Below are 20,309 nucleotides of genomic sequence, written 5' to 3'. Positions count from 1 at the left end.
TAACTTTGTAGGAAACCCAAAGTCTTAAGTTATATTGCTCTAGAATGATTGTAGTGCTCTAAAAATTCTTGTACTAACATGGTAATACAAAACATGAAAGCATATTGAATGAAGATAGCAGAAGCACAGGGAACTGTCATTATTGTAGCTATTCTAATTTTTACCTCAAGCAAGGATTAGTGATATTTTTTCCAGGGTGTATATATAAAGCAATATATATAGTGTTTTTCTTTAAATAGGCAATAAGAAATGGTGCTTCTATGTGCTTTCATTAGTAGTAGTAGTAAGGAATTCCTGATTCCTCAACCTCAGTGATATGTCACCTCAATCTCTAAATTAAAAAAAAAAAAAAAAAAAAGGCATTATTTTTACATTCTACTCTAGGGTTATCTTTAAGAACACTAATTAGACTGGTGATTTCGCTGTAAAAGATTTTAAGACATTCACTTCTCTGGATGTGATATCTTTTATAGGCAGTTTGCAGTAAGAAAAAAATAGTGGGAAGTTACATTGTGGGGTTACAAAATTAAGCAGTGATTACTGTCTCTAGTTCTTGTACAACATTGCCATTTGTGCTTAACAATAAATAAATAAGTAAAAACGTGGTTTAAAGCTGTAGACCTTACCTGTACCAGGAAGAAATTTATGTTGCACTCTGCAAAGGAAAGTTGCAGTTCAGAGAGGAAGTTACATGCTTGGTGGAAGTTCCGTGGTTTAATTTCTGAAAGGTTATTTTTTATACTTGAAAAAACGCTCTGCTCAGCCATAGGCGTATGCTTATACGGCTGCTTAAATGGAAGGGATGCATAAAAAGCAGAGTGAGCACAATACGGGTTGAATCATCATTCTTAAATGGTACAACGTGAGATTTAGGAAGGCAACCACTGACATGGATGTGAAGTGCCTTAACTGGTGCTGCTGGGGTGGTGAGGTGTGGGAGGCAGGGCTATGCACCCTGTAACATTATGCTGAAGGTTTCATGATGGGTGTTTGCAAACAGGGCACTGATATGTGTATTTTGTTTGAGAAATGGGAGATTAAGCCCTGTTGGTTTAACATGCTTAATCTTGTGTTTAGTAACTTTGAAACAACCCCAGGAGCAGCTGAGGGCACTGGGGTTGTTTGATCTGGAGAAGAGGGAGGCTCAAGGGAGACCTCATTGCTCTCTGCAACTCCCTGAAAGGAAGATGTGGGGAGCTGGGGCTCGGCCTCTTCTCACAAGTAATTGTAACAGGACCAGAGGGAATGACCTCAAGTTGTGCCAGGGGAGGTTCAGGTTGGAAATTAGCAGCCGTTTCTCCTCAGGAGTGGTCAGGTGTTAGGATGGGTTGCCTGGGGAGGTGGTGGAGTCACCGTCCCTGGGGGTGTTCAAGGCTGGCTGTGGTGCTTGGGGACGTGTTTCAGTGGTGACATTGGTGGTAGGGGACGGTTGGAGCAGATGATCCTGGAGGGCTTTTCCAACCCTAACGATTCTAGGATCCCACGAACTCTTATTTTAAAAGACCTGAAAGAAGCAATGGGGTGAGGGGGAGGCGAAATGTATGAAAAACGTATGAAGTAACTACGGAGGATGTTTAAACCACAGAAAAAGCCCGCAGCAGAGCACCCTTGCCGGCCCGGCGGCACCTCACGGCAGGAGCTGCCGGGGAGGGGGTGGTGGGCGCGCGCCTGGCGCGTGATGCGCGCCCCCGGCCCCTCCCGTGCCCGCGCGGCGGCGGGGGCGAGCGCGGCGGCGGCGGCGGCTACGTGCCGAGGCTCAGGTCCACAATGGGCCCCGCCGCGCGGGGGGGCGGGGAGGCGGCGGCGGCCCCAGTTCCAGTTCCAGCCTCAGCCCCAGCCGGGAGCCCGGCGGCGACGCAGCCGTGAGGCGCTGCCCAGCCCCAACCCCAGCCCTTGCCCCAGCCCCGGCTCCGTGCCTTTGCCGGGTACTCGATTGAGCGCGGCGGGGCCGTACGGTGCCCGCTTCTTCCCCGGCCCCGCGGCCGCCCCGTCCGTGAGCGGCCGGTGCCTGGCGGTGCGAGGGGCAGGGGGCGGGCACGGCTACAAAGGGCGGCGGGGCCGGGCCGAGCCCTCACCGACCTGCTCCTGTCCCGCAAGAGAGCCGGGTGGCGCCGGAGGGACCGCAAATGAAGTGCGAGAACTGCACCAAAAAGGTGAGCGGGGCGGCCGCGGGACCCCCCCCCCCGCCCGGGGACGGCGCCTCGGGGGGCGCCCCCCGGGAAGCCCGGCGGGGGGGGCGCCCCTCAGGGCTCTTCAGAGCTGCTCGGGGTGGTGGTGCTGCCTGTTAGGGCTTTTCGGGGTGCTTCGGGGTTGTTCGGGGTCGTGGTGCCACCTCTTTGGGGTTTCTCGGGGGGTCACCTCGCGATGTGTGTCTCTGGCTTCTCGGCGACCTGTTTGTACTTCCCCTCAGGTTCAAAATCATAGCAGTCGCTGAGAGCTGTGAAACCGATCGAGGGGATTTCTGAGGAATTATTTTCGCTGTAGCCAACGTGCTTTGAAAATAAAGCCTTGGCTATAAAGGTGCAGCTCTTGTACTGTCAGAACCTGTAAATGAGCTAAAGGAGTTTTTAACTATCCAAATAGTTCTGTAATGATGTTGCTGGGTATATTTCACATAATACGTCTTATGCTTTGTTTCAGGAATGCAGTAAAAAACAGAAAAATGATGACTCGCAAAGTGCATCTGTTGATGCGTTGAGTTCTAACGATGGCTTTGAAGAGGTAATGTTCCTTCTAAAAACTGTACCATGTACTTCTTTTTGTTCTTGTTTTGTGATGCTCCCCAAAGGCAGAGGTTCCAAATAGAGAACTTCTAAGCGCTGGGTGTAATGCTGTATCAGTTAAGACCCTGTCTATATGTGTCCATAACATGAGAATCAAGAATCGTTTCAAAAGATTAAATAAAAAGACCTTGGTCTGCAAGCGCAAACAGTAATTGTTTTGTTGTTGTTGTTGTTTTAAAGTTATTTGTGTGTCAAAATCTTACCTCAATTCTTCACAATGGGAACAGGGCTTAGAAGGAGAAAAGTGGAATTTTGCCTGTTCAAGTGCACAAATGTATTATTTTTCTTATATAGGACAAACTCATGTCACATACTGTTCTTAAAGAGGTAACTGTCTCCTTGGGAATAGGTTCTTAATTGAAGGAATTAATTATTTTTTTTCCACGAGTAGCTTGGTTATCTCGCACTTCCATCCAAGTATTCATTTTCCCCCACGGTTGAGCTGCCAATTGTATTAGCCAGAAATCTATAACTGTTACTTTGGTGTAAATGGTCACTGTAACTGAAAGACTGCTTTCTGTTTGTTTTACCTAGCAGTAAAAGCCTAAGCCATCTTGGTGGTAGAGGCATCTGGCTATTAAAGAGGCTTAATAGTTCAATTAAAAGTTTTCTGGCTTGGTAAATTGTTGGTTACTGTCAACTCTGAAATGCAATGCAAATCAGGTTGCTACATGTACTTCAGGGCTAAATTTAGACCTATGTGTTTACACTTAAACATTTTGCAGTTTCACAGTAATAATAGAGCAGAACCATGAAGAAGGATTGAACAAATTACTTTGACTATTTCTAAAAAATCTTTAATATTTACAACAAGACGATCCATGAAACTGGTATAATAAAACAGTGAGAAGCAGATCTGCTTTTTATCTGGGTCATTGCAGAGATCTTGAAAATTGCTTGATCATCATTAAATTTTTATGTATTTGTATTTATTTTTATTATTTATTATTTTTTTTTTTTTCAGAAAAATGAGTTTTATGCATTGGCTAATGCTAAAATACTCCTTAGCGACTGCTTAGCATGTGACAATTGTATGACATCAGAAGAAGGAGCCAGAGTTTTCCAACAGAATCAGAAGGAGCTCTTTCGTATACTCAACCTTAATAAGGTAAAATGACACAAACAATAATGCACTGCTTTCTGTGAGGAGGGGGAGAGATTACAGAATGACTAAGAACTTAATTTCCCAAGGCAGTCAATATGAAGATCTGTCAGGATGTACTTTGTCCAGAGAGGAATGAAAACTTAAGGCAAGATGAGCAGTAAAAGTACTTAACATAATTTTGCACTAGAGAAGCAAGATTACATCACTGGCCCTAAATGAAGAAAGTTATTGCACTTGCCCAAGTAAGATTTTTGGAAAACATAACTTCCTTATTACTCTAACATCAAAGAGGTCTGAGGTTCATTGTTTATACATATTCACACCATAGTTGCTAGCACTGTTCTGGGGGTTTCTTATGGCTACGTATCCACATAATACAAAGTTATTGAGGCTAACTTTTGGAAGTAGATTTTTTTTAATGTATTTTTGAGCTGCCTATGTTTGGAACAAAAACGGTTACCCTCAATTCAGCCAAAGAATTGCTGTTCTCTGCTGAGATTGGTATTCCCTGGAATGTAATCGCTATGTATGGTGTTAAGATTTGTAGATCTTCATACTGATTTAATTTAGTTCCATTCAAGTCTTCTGTGTCCTTACTTGGTAATGAAAAGCTATTAGAATTAATGCTGGCATTTTCTTTATCTGTACATAAGTGTTGTAAATGAGATGATTTGTTACGTAGTAATTCAGTTTTCTTAGAACTCGTTTAACTCTCCATATAACATGATATTGTACATGAGAGAAAGAGAAGGAAGGGGGGGGGAGGGCCAGAGGGACACAACCCTTTCAGGTCACATAGGTCCAATTAAGACAGCCCAAGGTCCATGATTGAGATGCAGACAGGTCAGAACTTAACCAGGTCCAGAGAAAGGCAGTGAGCAAGCAAGATGCTTTCCAGACAGTCGTGAGCTCTACTTGCAGGGTCATTATACAGTATTTAGGGTGTCTAAGAACAAACTATAGTCCCTAACCTTTTATAGGGTGAGACTTGTATGTAGCATAGTCCTGGTTTCTCTTTCAAGTGTTCCACTGATCTGGACAACATCTCAATGAAACCACAAGGTTCATCTTCAAATAAAACAGAGTCATCTGAGCTTTACAATTGCACACCACTGTATGTGTTTTCAAAGAGTTCTTCAGTGCTCACAAATGCTGGCTTGTTTAGGGTCCTGCCTTGCGAGTTTCCTCTCAATTTCTTCAGTGATGGAGACATGGGAGCCTGAACAAAGGTTCAGATCTGTAATTCGCTGTGTTGAATTTGTAACTTGCTCCTGGAAACACTAGTTTATTTATTTTAGTATTTAAACATTCTGCTTTTTTTCCTCATTTGTCAGTACTAGATTCTGGTAGGAATGAAAACTTGATAGGTGCTGAATGTGTCTTAAATTTCTTTATGCCATTATGAGACCAACCACAGAATTGTCTTGGGACAGATGAATTTCCCTGAGTCATACAAAAACAACATCTATGGATGATTAGAGATAACACCGACAGGATCAGAAGAACATCCTGTCCTGCCCTCAAGAAACGTGGTAGTTGTTTCGTAGGGGTTTTCATAATAAGGCCTGCTGAAGCATAGGACACTGAGGAGTAACTCCAGGAGTAGAAAAGGGAGGGAAAGGAGGGAGCATTACCCTTTTGTAATTACCTTGTTTCCTTTGTGTTTTGTTTACCAGAAATGTGATACCTCAAAACACAAAGTGTTGGCAGTGTCTATATGCCCTCAGTCATTGCCTTATTTTGCTGCTAAATTCAATCTCTCTGTGAATGATGCAGCCAGGAGACTCTGTGGTTTCCTCAAAAGTCTCGGTAAGTTTGGGGTTGTTACGGTGGAACAGAAAGGGAAGGTTATTTTATGTTTTTGCTTTCTCAGCAGAACTGTTTGTTATGCAGTCATAAAGCACAATTTAGTTTAGAGGTGAGTTTGAAATGTGTACTCTGTGATATTAGTGACCGTACAGCAGTGTGACATACACTGGTTTCAGGAATAGATTTGAAGCATGACTGTGTTGATAGTGAAGGTCAGAGAACAGAAGGACGTTACAAAGCTGTCTTTGAAATGTTCACTGTGAAGAAACCAGGGAGGATTTGGCTGTGAGCTTCAATAAGATTTCTCTCTTCTTTTCTAACTTAGGGAGAGGGGATTCTTAGTCTAAGTGCCTACTGGCCCTTTGACATTAATTTCTAGAATATTATCAGGTGTTTTGTTTTTCTGTATTTTCAAGTGACTCATAAAAACTGTTGTATCTGCTGTATGTTAAAGCTGTATTTCCTTTGTTCTTTATACTGTATATACAAAGTTTAATTAGAAAAACTAAGGATTTTCGTCTTTAACGTACTTGAAGGAGGAAGAAGAAGGACAGTAATAAACCTGTGAATTGTTTCCTGCCTTTTTTTTTTTTTTTTTTTTTAATGCATATCTGTACCCAGTATATTATTTTCTGCGTCCAAAAAGAGAGCCAAGTTCTGGTGGGCCCCAGTTTTCTTAGAATATGTTATTTATCTTTGCCTCACTTGCTGCAGGGACGTGCTCAATATTACGTAGGTGTATAAGGAGTATGTTGCTAAACAAGCAGATGGAAGGTCTCTGCTGTGTTGCTGATATGCTCGTGTACCTTTGCAGACAACTTAAGCAGAGGCAGATATGCTTCTTAGCAGGCTACATGTTGTGTTTCTTGTGAATAAGAAGTCGCTTAATGTTTTGTAAAGAATGCTCATTCTCAAGAGTCACTGCATTATAGCCCTGAGGTCTTGTGATCCTATGCAATTGGACAAACAAAACACAAATATTTTCTGAATGAAAAGCTTGCTGTAAGGAAGCTGACAGCTATTAGAAGTGTTGCTAGTCAGAGTTAGCAAGTTGGTGGTCCTTTTCAATTCATGACACAGAAGATAGCTTTTCAGCATACAGCTTTTATTTTTGACTGTACTAATTGTGAAATTTTTGTAGGGAGTAGAGAATGTACCCATTGATCATACAAGATTTTCTGTAGACCTAGGATTTGGAAGGATGTGTGAGGTGGAAAACATTCTACTCATTCACTTTTTCCTTACTATTGTATTTCATAGGGGTGCATTATGTATTCGACACCACTATAGCTGCTGATTTCAGTATCCTGGAGAGCCAGAGGGAATTTGTGCAGCGGTATCAACGGAGGAACCAGGAGGAGCATGCCTTACCAATGTTTGCCTCTGCTTGCCCTGGTGAGAACTGATTCTCCAACCTTCTTCCATCAAGGAATTAAGGGTGATTTCATCTGTTTTTCATGGGCTGTTGGAAGAGTTACCAATGGGCTTTCCCACGTGTGTTGAGCTATCTCAGCCACATAAATGTGAGCCATGCCGACAAGGAATGGGTGTGCTCATGTTGGATAAGGTAGTTGCTAATTCAGTGTAGTCCTTGCGCAGTCAGCTACAAAAGTTGCAGTAAATGTCCTGTCTGCATCTTGTAGTTGTTTCCTGTTGCACCTCTGTAAAAGGTGGGGAGTGTAAATTCTGTTGTTGCTCTTCAAAAAATGAACCTTGCTGGTACTCAAGAGCTTCTGATAATAATACAGAGAACCTGAACTACAGATTACCTGTGCTAGTGTTGATACATGGTGTTTATCAACTTGTTGTATTTCCTGTTACTGCTATAAAAGAAGCATACATTACGTATTAATGTCTGGATAATGAACCTGAGGTACAGAAGAACTGAGGTTTTTAGTGTTTCCTTAGCCCTTTTAGCCCTAGGAGAAATTTATCACAACTGAAATTATGATTGAGGAGTTGGTGGCTGCTGCTTGTATGCCTGGACCACAAAGTTTAACATGGTGTTTTTTATTGAAAAGAATCTTTAAGAAATTTTTCTAACTGGTGTAAGTAAACCATAACCTCCATTATCTTAAGCAAAGTCTTGAACTTTTCACTTCAGCAAGTGACATTGTTTCTAATGACTGAGACAGTTATGTCTAACATTTACAGAATAACTCCCACTTGCCATGTGACCCTGTTCTGAGAATTTTGCATGAGAACTTGTTCTGTTACAATAGGAATGTGCATTTATCACAACTGGAAAGATGCAGTACATTCACTTATTGTTTACTCGTGCATTTGTTAGCACATTGTCAAGTCAGTTCCCAACTGTGCTAAATAATATTCCTAAAAACAAGTATCAAAAAGGGGGCAAAAATAACTCCTTTAATAACGTCCCTTGCCAGCTCCACCCTAGCAAGTTCATGGTGTTGATTTTCAAAAGGCTTTCTATGAAAAATACAAAAATATTTTTAAATTGGAAATAATTCATGTGGATTGCATTCTTAAAAAAATAAAAATGTTACAGTTAAAGGAGTGAGAGTATGTATTCAGTGGCTTCCAGAATCTGCTCCTGTCGTCTATTTAAATTTTAAATACTGATATTTAAATTATACTTGTACTCTTGTTTATTCTGCATGTTCTCTAGTGGAAGTATCTGGGTTATGCTTTAGGAACTGTATACATGTCAGAGGGAAAAGTTTCTACTTCTTTCTGTTAGTGTTATCTTAGTGTTATCTGGTATCTTTAGAAACAGACATACTATATGTTGCTCTTTTGGAAGTGCAAAACCTGCAAAGTTGAAACCACCCCATTTAATCAGCTTTGACTTGTGCGTTATTTAAAATTCAAAACCTGTGGGTTTCTTTTAGAACTTCCTCTGAGATCATTTTAATTTTCTGCATCTAGAAACAGAGTTAAGATTATTTGCTTCTCTCACTAGACAGATATTAGCACAGTTGCTGGAGCTCTTTTCTCATCCTTATCTGTTCTACAAAAGATTGTTTCTGTTTTCACTGCAAGTTGTGGTGTTAGCTGTCTGCTGTGCTGTGGATGTAGAGGCATGGGTGATTTCCATTTCTGGAAAAGTGAACTGAAATACCACTGTAAGCCCATTCTGAAAGTGTGCAGCATTTCATTCCCTTTGACAGCAATTACAGAAGAAATTTGTCCAGTCATCTAAAGTAAGGTTGTTTACTGTGTTTCATGAATTTGTCTGGGTGCATTTTCTGTTCTTCATTCTCCTTCCCCTCTCTGACCCCAGATGACATAAATTTGTCACAGAGGCTTCGTTTACTGGGTGTGCTCATCACAAAAATGTTTTCATATAGCTCTGTAGATCAAGGTCAACGTGAACTCAAATATTACTGCTTTACTTTTACTTACCTTTCGGTATGACTCCACAGATTAAAACATCACCCTCTGCAGTAGTGGTCTGCATTGTAAAATCTACCCTGAGTAACAGGGCATAGCTGGTATAATCCCAAAACCTGATCAAGGGGCATTTTATTGTCTCTGCCTAAATTGTTCTTACCTCTGCCTGCTGTTCTGGTAAAGTGAGAATTTTTATTTGTTTGTTTCTTGCCCAAAATACAACAGTGTAACTGCTCTAGTGATTTTTATGCATGATGCTTCAGAAACAATCAGTTCTTTCCTCATTTACCAAATGGTTAAGCAATGTGAAGCATTTGCTCTGGGAACCATGCAGTATTTTTAATGCATTGATAACCTCTGAATTACTAAAACAAGTCAATGGGGCAGGCTTGTAGCACAGGCAGGAAGAGCATAACTGCTGGGGATTGAAATGCTGTTGTTCCAGTCAACTAAATTAATTTCCTTTTACAGGAATGGGGTTTTAAAGTAGTGAGTATTTTCTACCTAGTTGTTCTGTACTTTATACTGATGCATAAATATTTATGGCATATGTCTCTCTCTGACATCCTTATGATAAACCACTAAAAATAACATGTTCTGAAGTGGATCTGTAAGCATTTACACAGTGATTTGGAGGGGCTTCTTTTTGTTCTTTGATACTAACACAAGCCAGCAAGTGGTTTAGAATCTGAATGAATTCCTGAAGGGTGCAGGCCTCTGTGGGTACAGATGGACACTGATAGAGAAGCTGGGTATCTCAGGCCTCCTGTAACTGTGGCTCTGGAATTCAGCCCCACAGATCAGTAGGCAGAAACGGCACGTATGCAAAGTGCAGATAAATGCCTTGTGCGGCTCATTCAAGGCTGCTTGTATAATTAAACAATGACTAATGCTCACTGTGCAGTGGGAACTACTGTACACTTGTTCTGTCTGCTGGAAGGAAAGAATTTAAGAAATGGCTTGGGGTGCTATCTGCCAGAAATCCCCTGGAATTTAGTGAAATTTCCTTACAGTTTGCAAGTAGGATATCTGAATACCACTTGAGTTCCAGTTCTCTTACGGGCCTTTGTGGCAGTGTTATGACTTGCGCTTATGTACAAATACCTGGCAATGTCTTCAAGCTTAAGAATTAAACTACAGGTATTCCCTTTTTATGTAAACACTGATCTGCTTGAAGATAAAAGGCTGAAGCAAGAAATGTTTTTACTCTTTCTTAGCACCAAAAGCAACAGAATTCCCTAGAAGGCTGCGTTAAACACTTCTGCACAATTTAGCTGTTTGATCTACAGTTCATGTGGGTGAAGCAAAAATTCTGAATAAGTCCTTGTTGTAAAAGATCATGGGCTGTTGCTTCCAGTAAAAGTTACAGTGCCTAAGTAAGAATCACACAGCCTGGATACCTTAATCCCCTCACTTTTCAGTTCATGTTTTGTGAAGTGGGGTTACTAGAACTGCTGTGGATATCGGGGGTGGTGTAAATATAAATACCCTGTTGTAGCTGAAATGCTGAAGGAGCCTGGTGAAGGGGACAGAGAGTCTTGAGTAACTAAGACTGGATGTTGGATACAAAGAGACACCAGTTAACTGTTTTGTGTACAGGGAGTTGGTTCTAAAGAAGGTGTAGATACTCTAACAATAATAAAAGAAGCCATTTTTCCCAGCTTTAATCCATGTGCATCTTGTGATAATGCTTCCATGTGACTCTTCTGTTCTAGACGACCAAGCTGGGTGTGTGGTTATTAAATCTCAGGAAAGAGAAAGTTACAGCTAAGCAATTGAACAGAGTACATTTGTTGGAGTATCCACTGATCCAAGAGCTAAGGACTAGGAAGTCAACTTACTCTTTGTTAGCTGGGATCTTGTTCTTCTTGCTTTGTTAATTCCATGCATTAGAAAGGATGTAATAGATCATGCAGTTTATGGTAGTTTCTAGGTTTCAAATTAATTATGCAGTGGATTACCGGTATCTAGTTGTAAAGCACTGTTAACAAAGCCTTGAGGTTTCCTGCAGTTCCTAAGGTGGGGGATTCCAGCCTGCATGGACTCCATTTTCAAAGCAGGAATGTTCTAGCTACTGTGAAAATCTTTTCATTTCTAACAACTTTGCTATAACTACGGTCACCTTACCGTGCTCACGTGCTACTTCAGTGTCTGTGATTCCTGTCATTCTAGGTTGGATCCGGTATGCTGAGAGAGTACTCACCAATCTTGTGACCTCCCACATTTGCACTGCAAAGTCTCCACAGCAGATCATGGGCTCCCTGGTGAAGGGCTACTTTGCTAGGCAGCAGGTAAGTAATTCTGCCTTATTTTTACCATTATACTCTTCTAAAAAGATGGGGTAGTATGTTTTAATACAGAAATGTAGATCTTGGTGTATTCTAAGCATCCTGAATTTTGTCTTTTCACTTGAAGAATAAATGCTGCTCTGCTGCCATACAAGTAAGCGTCCATGAGAAGAACAATGTACAATGAATCTTATTTGTGAGCTGGCAACAATCCTTGTGCTCCCAGTGCAACATGGATTTAGCTACTTAGAGATGAATTTAAATCCAGAGTTGCTAATGAGATCCTTGTTATGTACTGCCTGTGTAGTTCTGTAGAAGTTAAAACAGGAGTAGAGGAGAGTGCTGTGGAAATTCCTTCCTATCCAGAATCAATAAATGCATTGTATGCCAGAAACTAATCTTCTTATCTTCACAATTTCTATGTTGAAAAAGTTGCTGTTCTTTGTATATACCATACACTTAACTGCATTCAGTTTATATAGAAAAATACTGCTATCTCCACAGAAACAGAGAAATACTGATGCACTTGTGGCTGAAAGTGAGTGAGTGACAGAGCTAGAAAATGGAGTTCAGACATCCTGACTTGCGCTTACTTCTAAGGCAGTCAAAAGCTACAAAACCACACGTCACATAGTCTGAAGGAATAAGTAGAAGCTTCAGACAGAAGACTGACTTCAGATGTTGTTTGCTCATGTTTTTGACTTCTGGCAAACCATGTCACGTGTGCTGCAGTCTTCAAATTTATTTCTACGTATTGATTTCTAATATTACCTGTATGGAAAGTGTGGTGTTATTTTTATCTTTGTCATCCTTAAAGCTGTCCTTTGCTTTCTGTGGAGTTCACATGTGCTCTCTTCTCTGTCGTGCAGAACTTGTCTCCAGATAAAATTTTCCATGTAATTGTGGCGCCTTGTTATGACAAGAAACTGGAAGCCTTGAGGGAAGATTTCTACACTGCCTTGTATAATTCACAAGAAGTTGATTGTGTTCTAACATCAGGTTAAATCTTTAAGCTTACTATTTGTAAAGATATGCATGAATCTCCAGTTTTTATGCCAGGCTTTTTTTTTTTTTTTTTTTTTTTTCCAAAGTATACTTTAGTTGTATGATGGGCTTTCTTCTGCTTTACAAATAAATACAGTTTTGTGCTACTGGTAGCAGTGGTATTCTATACGGAAGGCAAAACCAAAAAATTCCCTTTTAAGTTCATGATCAAGATTCAGATACTTAGTTTTGTTAACCCCTTAAGAAAAGTAAGAGCTATGCAAATCGATGTTACAAATCTTTGTCTTGCTTATGTATGGCCATATCTCTACTGGGATTATTTTCATTGTGTGACACCAGTGACTTTTTGGTGTGACTCTTGTCTTGTAGGCTTGATGTCCAAACAATATATCCTCCTTTTTCATTGCAAAGTAGAAACTACTTGTTCTAAACTTTACTCAACAGAAAGGTTAAGTAGCATTATGCAAAGTTTGGAGCAAGCTGATGGCCTTTTTCTTCAGGGCTCAATGTATCAGGCTTCTGAGTTATTGGAGGTAACTGACTCTAAGAAGTGGAGGATGTGGCTGTAAGCACATGGAGGTGTTGGGATGTCTTAAATGCATGGCATGTGCGTTCTGCTTCGTGTTGAAAGTAAAATGTCCTGTGTTTTCCTACAGGTGAAATTGTCCAAATAATGGAGCAGAAAAATGTGTCTATGAAAGATATGACTGAAGTAGCTGTGGATAGTTTGTAAGTAGCTTTGTTGTCGATTGCTTCCTTATTTTGATGACAACTGACAAAACCTTTGGGTGTTCAACATAAATGTAAAACTTCTCAAAGGAACATTTTTTCTTGCTAAAGCAAAAAGCCGGCATCAAAGCCTGAATATATTAAAGCCTCATCCTTTCAGAAACTTTTAAAAACTGTTTTTAAAATCTGATTTTTGAAGATTTATTTAGCTCTGCATTTATATTGCAGTGCTGTAATACTAGATTTGGCTATATCAAGTTCGTGACTTGCTAGTTAAGTGTGACTGTCTGTTGACTCCGTTCAGTGCTCTCCATTCCTTGAGCACGTCTAAAGCTAACAGTCTCGTCTGCCCCCTTCCAGCTGCCTGGCCTCACCATGATGCTGGGCTGCCTCATGGGCTGGCCATCTGTTCTGTGCTTCCCTTTCAATCAGAGCAGCACTTTGACAGTAAATTTCCACTTTCCCCTAGTATGTTCATGGAGAATTGTTTGAAATAGCACCCTTTCACAACACTGGTAATTCAGTTTTATCCTAAACAAGGCAACTCACTTTTTTTAAGATAGATAAAATTGAAGCATACTTCAAGGTGAAGTGTAGTAAATGAAAGTAACACAAAGATTTGAAGAGTTTTTTGTTGTTTTTTTTTTTATGGCTATGATTAGCCCTGAAAGCAGCATGCGGGGTGTTTTATTCTTCAGGCTTAGCTACAGAGGTTGGTTTCAGTGCTCAGTGATCTTTGTTCAAGTGTGACAAATGTTACTTGGTATCTTTCCAGAGTGGTGGTGGTAGAGCAATAAACATGCTTTCTTGCACAGAATGGAAAGCTTTGGAAATTTAAAAAAAAAAAAAAAAAAAAATCCTTGCAGTTAGTATCCGGCTTATATCTAGTCTAGACTGGTGAAATGAAGTTGTACAGTGGCAACAGTTTCAGGGCTGTGGTTGTAGTATAGCCCTGATTTACTTTTACTGGAAGCTGCTACACAGAATAAGATTTAGATTAAGTACAGTTTTCACAGACATAATCACATAGAGGTAATCATTTCTTTCATAATCAGCATGTCCAATGGAAGAGCGAACTCCTAACCAGAACATACCTGTATTACTACATCAGTGTATACTGGGGAATAATGTTTGTTTTAAGAATGACAAATTTGATTATACTGTTTAAAGCTGTGAGATATGATCGTGTTTTGCTTTTGTTGGGTCTTAAAAGCAGATTGCTGCAGAGAAAAGTACATAAATAGAAGTATTCTTCTTTAAAACAAGTTGTAGCAGAGCACCAATTTGTGGTCAAGTACTTGTTCACAATAATTTTTAATATCCAAGTAACTCGGTGCAATTTTCAACTTGCTTTTGTATCTGGTGAATGCTAACAATGAGCAGTTAGCTAAAATTAGGAGACCATCTCACAAAGCAAAATGACCCAAAGTTTTCAAATTGAAGTTGGAGTACTTCAATAAATGTAATGGCATGGCACAGGGCAGTACTAAATACATAAACTTAGCTCTTTAGTGATTAAAATACTTCTCTGTTAGAATTACAACTTCCACTTTTTTTAGTAAGGTGTTTGTTGGGGTAATTTTCCCTTTGTTTTCCTGCTTGGATGCTATGTTTGGACTGCTCAAGCAAAAGGCAGCACTGTATAGACCTCAGGAAAGGGAAGAAGGCAAATTAAATTATAACTGGAGAGGCTTTTGCACGTAACAACAAAGGATGTAATCTGTCCATTCATTAATCTGAATAACAACATTCCTTCCTGAAACTAGCATTGCCACACACCCCTCTAGATTTCTCCTTTTCCAAGAAGGAACATGAGCCTGGAGAGGTGCAGTCTTTGGCTGTTGCCAGCGTGCATCCCAGTACAGTTTATACTACAGCCAGTTGTGCTCATCAGCGCTCTGCTTTTAACTGGGGAACAGAGGGATGCTATGTCTATTAGGTATGATGTTAGTAATTTTCTTTGCTCACTGTAGAGTGGCACTTATCTTAAAGCTGCAGTGCTCTAGTGCAGTGGCAACTGCACTGATGGAGCTATTTTAATGGCACGACGTTAGACTGACAAATAGTTCTGCAGGAGCAGACAAATTATCAGAAAGGCTTGTAACTTCTGAAGTGCTCTTATGTGCTCCTAGGCTAAGAATTCCTCATGTCAAAGTTGATAAAATATTTTTGTGCTTACTTTTTCGCTGTTTTTTTTGTTTGTTTGTTTGTTTTGTTTTCCCCAAGAATGTCTTCTGAGCAATGATTTAACTGAGTCTGTAAACTGCCGAGTGTGATTCCTGTAAATTACTGAAGGTTTCTGAACGTGGAGAGCCCTGCATCCTCCTACTGTTCTTCTTTTATTTTTCCCGGCATCTTACTGCTGTTCTTAAAGGGTCGAATTAAAACAATAATAATAAAGCTATGGTCTCACTGCAATGAAACTTTTTTTTTTTTTGTGGGGGGGGGAGGTTGGGTGGAGAGAAGGGAAGAAACATGCTACTTGCTTGAAATGAAGGAACTAAATTTAGGAGTTGACCTTTCTATTGTTTTCTAAGGTTTGGTGAAATAAAGGAGGGAGATGTAGTAAGGCATGATGGGAAGAGATCTGATGGTTACCTGGAGCACATTTTCAAACATGCTGCCAAGGAGCTTTTTGGCATGGATGTCAAAGAAATCACCTACAAAGCATTAAAGTAAGTCACAGTTATGTATCACTGTTATGTAGGATGGGCTGGTTAGCACTAAAGTGAACCCTGGCAGAGTTGTTATTAGTCTGTGTCTTTCACTGATGGGCAGTTATATATTATGGATAAGTAAATCTGTTGCTTTAAAATAGCTCCTGCTAGCTTTCATTCTATTAATAACTTACTTGCCTTGAGAAATTCAGTATAGTACTATCCAGAAAATTTCACTCCACCTTCTATTTTACTGAAGACTTCTGTTACATGTTAAGCATCTGGATACAAACTGACACAGCTGGATCATTCCTTTGGTAATGCAGGAATTTAAAACCTTATTTTTATACCTTCACAGGAACAAGGACTTTCAGGAAGTCACCCTTGAAAAGGATGGTGAGACAGTGTTGCGTTTCGCAGCGGCTTACGGCTTTAGAAATATTCAAAACCTGGTTCTGAAGTTGAAAAAAGGAAAGTTTTTATACCACTTCGTAGAAGTCCTTGCCTGCCCAGGAGGTAAGAATGTTAGTGGATGTACAGTCATTCTGCAGGCAAACCTTAAATCTCAAAGGAAGGTACTTACAGGCAGGCACTGTTTCATTCCTTCTTAATTCTCTTCTTAATAATCTAAAATGCTTAATATTTAGTGACTGGTCTAGAACACCAATTACACATATACAGGATTAGCTCAGAAATTGATTGGATTTTCTAAAATTAACCACAACATCATTTGCTCTCTTATGACCTATAAATAAATGACAGCATGATTCCTATGATGATTTCAAACCTCAGAGGAAGCCTCTGAAATGGTGGTTGTCAAGGGCAAGAAAAGACAAGGAACATAATTAAGATCATAAAACCACAGAGAAGGCAGAGAAAATAGTTGATATGTAAATGAAGTTTCTATAAGGATGTTGATACTGGAGTCACTTCAGGGAAATACAAATTTGAACAGAATGGGGGAGGGTGGATTTTGTAAAGAAACAACTTTTGCTTTTCATACTGTCTACAGGAAGTTTCCAAATTTCTCCTTATATCAAATCTTTATCACTGTGTCTCTTTTTTTTTTTTATTATTTTTTTCTTTATTTTATTTTAAGGGTGCCTAAATGGAAAAGGCCAGGCACAAACTGAAGATGGGAAACCAGATAAAGCGCTGCTTAACCAGATGGAAGAAGTGTATGCTGCAATACCTGTTAGACTTCCAGAAACCAACATGTATGTACAAAAGATGTACCAGGACTGGCTAGAAGGCATGGACTCCAGTAAGGTCCAGGAAACTTTGCACACCAAATACAGTGCAGTAAATCAAACAGCAAGCAGTCTGGATATCAAGTGGTAACCAATCAAACTTTGAAAGAATTTGCTTAGGTTAGTTACTGATTCAGCACTGGAAACATTCTATGCAATTGCAGATGCTATGCACTAGCCGAGTGTATGAATGAGACGCTTTCCTAGTTGTGGATTCTTAGTTGTGAAGAACCATTGGTTTTTAAAAACAAAAAGAGAAGTTTCCAAAAGCCCTGGTTCCTGCCATTGTCTGTTAACTCTTACTGTATGTTCTCTCCTGTGTAATGAACTTCTTCATTCAAAAATGTGATCTTGAAAGGTATGTAAGCACTTCCTGCCAGGTGCAGGGAGTGTGAGTCCTGATTAAGCTACTCCAGATGGAGGGTTCCCTTCACTTCACAACGTGGGCTTTCCCAAGAAGGCGAGACCATCTCACTCCTACTGCTAGGTGTGCAATCCCTTTCATCATGGGAGAACAGTCATCGTGAATTTCAATATTATTGCAGTTGTTATTATAGTAACTTGGGATTTACTTGCTTTGTTAATGAAAACACCAACAACGAACAACACACATAACAACAACAACAACAACTTTGACAGGTGTGTATATGCAGAAGCGTAATGAATTTATGTATGCCTTCTATCAAGATTTCAACAGACATTACTCAGATCCAAACTAGAATCACCATTCTTTACTGATGTAACATCGTATAAGGAACAAGCCACTTCACATAAAATGAAATTGGGAAACTAATGTTAAATGGTTACAATGTAAGCCTTCATTAAAAATAGTTACAAATCGTTGGTTGATTGGTACAAAAAGATAACTTTTCTTTCCTCTTAAGTTTTCTCATAAACTTGCAGCTACGAAGACTGGTGCTGCTTACATTAGCTTCTTTATGAAAGTGAAACATGCACATGCACTGTCATGTGAGCATGTGCATAGTACAACTTTCTTAGAGTTGCTGAGCCAGACTCGCAGCACTTCTATTCTCATGTTTTGGTACACAGAATACCAGATTGTTCTTTTTCACTTATCTCCATGGTGACAGACTTCTGTAAAAATGGAGTTTTTCCACTTCATGGAGTGCATCTGAAAAAATACTTAGCACTGCTTGTGAGCTCAAGTTATTATACATTGGCATCATTAGTTGTGGTGTCCCTACTTTTTTAGGTATGCTGTAGAGGTTTAATTTAAGAAACAAAGTGGTATTTGCATGCAAGCATTTTTGCACCTTCATGAGTTGTCAGAGAGGGTAGTAGAAGAATGTGATGGACAAAAAAAAGAATCAAACTATTGCCAAATGTCTTCAAATTTTCATAGTAGCATTGTATTATTGATTAATGGCCTTTTTGAAGCTAGCACAGTTTCAGATTGTTTTCCATTCTGAAAGTGTGGATGGGCTTCGTTAGTCATTTCAGGAAGTGTTTGAATGCATCTTCTTGTGAATTTCTTAGTATTGCAACTGCTTGTGTGCATAAGTTCTAATACTGCAAAAGCCTGTCTCTATTTGAAATCAGCATTTAATTTGAATGCAGTGGATGGGACGGAGGCATTAGTAAAGGCAACACAAGTGCTTGCAGTGGCTAAACAACAGAGGCTCAAGAGTAGAGGGAGAGACTTAAGTGTGTTACCCTGATGACAAGAGATAGCTGAATGTGAAGCTGTTAATAGAATTGCAGCTTTTAATTGGACTTCAAACTAAATAAAATATTTCGCTTTGAGGGACTTGTTTTCATCAAGTGCACATGAATTCAATTACTGTGCTACCTGAATGCACACAATGAGATTATACCCATAAATTAGCCTTTGTAAGTTGTTCCTTGTTTTAATAAAAACATTATACTTACGTGGTGCAATATCAGAACATCTACAGAAATCTACCTCTGTACAGGAAGGGAGTCCAGAAATCATGGGAAGATCTATGTACAGCTAAAACTTTATTAAATGCTGAAGACAGATGGTGGTGTTGCATGAAACTTCTGAATAGACTATTAGAGGCAACACCTGTCCCCTTTGATCTCATTTTGCTTCTGTCATGATTTCCTCCAAAAAACTTCAACAGAAGTACCTTGTAATAAAGTGGTCTTGTTCTGTTTGTATAGGCATATGTTTCTATGTATATATGGTTTATAGCTTGATGGCATGTTTAAATTATATTGCTTCACTTCTTTGTATAGTGTGCTTATTTTTTATGTGCATATACTGGACAAAATGGTACGATAAAGTTGTTGCTTTTCTGATGAAATCTTCATTAAACCTCAAAAGAGCTGCCTTCCTATTCTGAAAGGATACCCTTGAACTGCTTGTACAACTTGAAAAATAGGTGGTACTGCTGTACATGTTTTCTTCTGCCATTGTGCTTGCCTGTTGCACTGAAGAGCCTTGCTTCCCCTACTGGTGGGAGACCCTTGGAATGGGAGAATAGGTGACAAATCTGTCCCCAGTATACTATGCTGTGCTCCCACCGCAAGGGAAGTAGGTGGCTCAGTGCATAAAAATTTAAACTTTCTCAGTTGAGTCCACCATTTCCTCCACCTACATAGTGATGTAACCTATTGAGATAGCAATGTATCTAGTAGGATATTTGTCTGCCCCAATATTCTTTTAAAGATGACAAAGGCATTAACTGAACAGCTTCTAGTGGCTAGGTGGAATGTATGCATTATAACTAATGACTTAGTGTCTGATACTTGTCCAATTTTTTGGTCAGTTTTTGTTTTATAAGAATTTTGGAGTAAAACTGATTTTAATTTTTTTTTTTTTACCTTTTCTTTAAAGTGCCAGTTTAAAACAAATCAAAAACTCTTTAACTGTAATTAGTCGTTCCCCTTCCCTCTTCTTTTACTGAATTTTTTGCAGTTTATTGCAGATTATCTGTAGTGTAATACTTGCCAAAGATTTGATTCTGGCTTTTAAATTTACATTTGGCAAGTCCGTCATTGTTGACAATGTATTTCTAGCCATGCTTCCTGAAACTACAGCGCCATTTAGTTCTCTGATGCAATTTTTGGCAACTAATAATTTTTCTTGCTGCTGTGTTTTCAGCAATGGGACAAGTTCCTCATGTGGTGACAGCCATGGTGCTTTACATTGTGGTTGAATGTTGTGCTGAGACAATCTGTCTCTAGATGATTTTTAGAAAAGACTAAGTTGAAGGGATTGGGAGAGAGTAACTGGAAATGCTAAATTTTAATTTGGAAATTGTCCTGAGGTATTATTGGCAAGCATATCAAGTGGTGGATACCTCAGGTTATATAGCATTTTGTTCTGTGACTGCTACAAC

The 20,309-nt window shown here is 39.6% G+C and overlaps 1 protein-coding gene across 1 annotated transcript; it reads left to right on the top strand.

Annotated features, from left to right (window-relative positions):
* Positions 1–1,756: 1,756 nt before the first annotated feature.
* NARF (nuclear prelamin A recognition factor) lies at positions 1,757–20,036 on the top strand. The gene is made up of 11 exons (XM_084298400.1): positions 1,757–2,153; positions 2,641–2,721; positions 3,748–3,891; positions 5,565–5,697; positions 6,958–7,092; positions 11,227–11,345; positions 12,212–12,341; positions 13,004–13,076; positions 15,614–15,751; positions 16,092–16,249; positions 16,833–20,036. Exons 1-11 carry the CDS (start codon positions 2,127–2,129, stop codon positions 17,072–17,074), a joined length of 1,380 nt encoding a protein of 459 aa, XP_084154526.1. The 5' UTR covers positions 1,757–2,126; the 3' UTR covers positions 17,075–20,036.
* The last annotated feature ends 273 nt before the right edge of the window (positions 20,037–20,309 follow it).

The sequence above is a fragment of the Netta rufina genome (assembly GCF_964035555.1).
Source record: "Netta rufina genome assembly, chromosome: 19".
Classification (NCBI taxonomy): Eukaryota; Metazoa; Chordata; class Aves; order Anseriformes; family Anatidae; genus Netta; species Netta rufina.
Note: the sequence above shows the minus strand (reverse complement) of the source record. Positions and strands in the feature narration are given on the sequence as shown.

What these genes read in the sequence shown, in the direction of transcription:
- NARF (XM_084298400.1), top strand. Translation starts at nt 2,127, where the DNA reads ATGAAGTGCGAGAACTGCACCAAAAAG. An exon ending in GAAGTAGCTGTGGATAGTTT is followed by an intron (nt 13,077 to 15,613) that starts GTAAGTAGCTTT and finishes TTGTTTTCTAAG; the next exon opens with GTTTGGTGAAATAAAGGAGG. An exon ending in ATCACCTACAAAGCATTAAA is followed by an intron (nt 15,752 to 16,091) that starts GTAAGTCACAGT and finishes ATACCTTCACAG; the next exon opens with GAACAAGGACTTTCAGGAAG.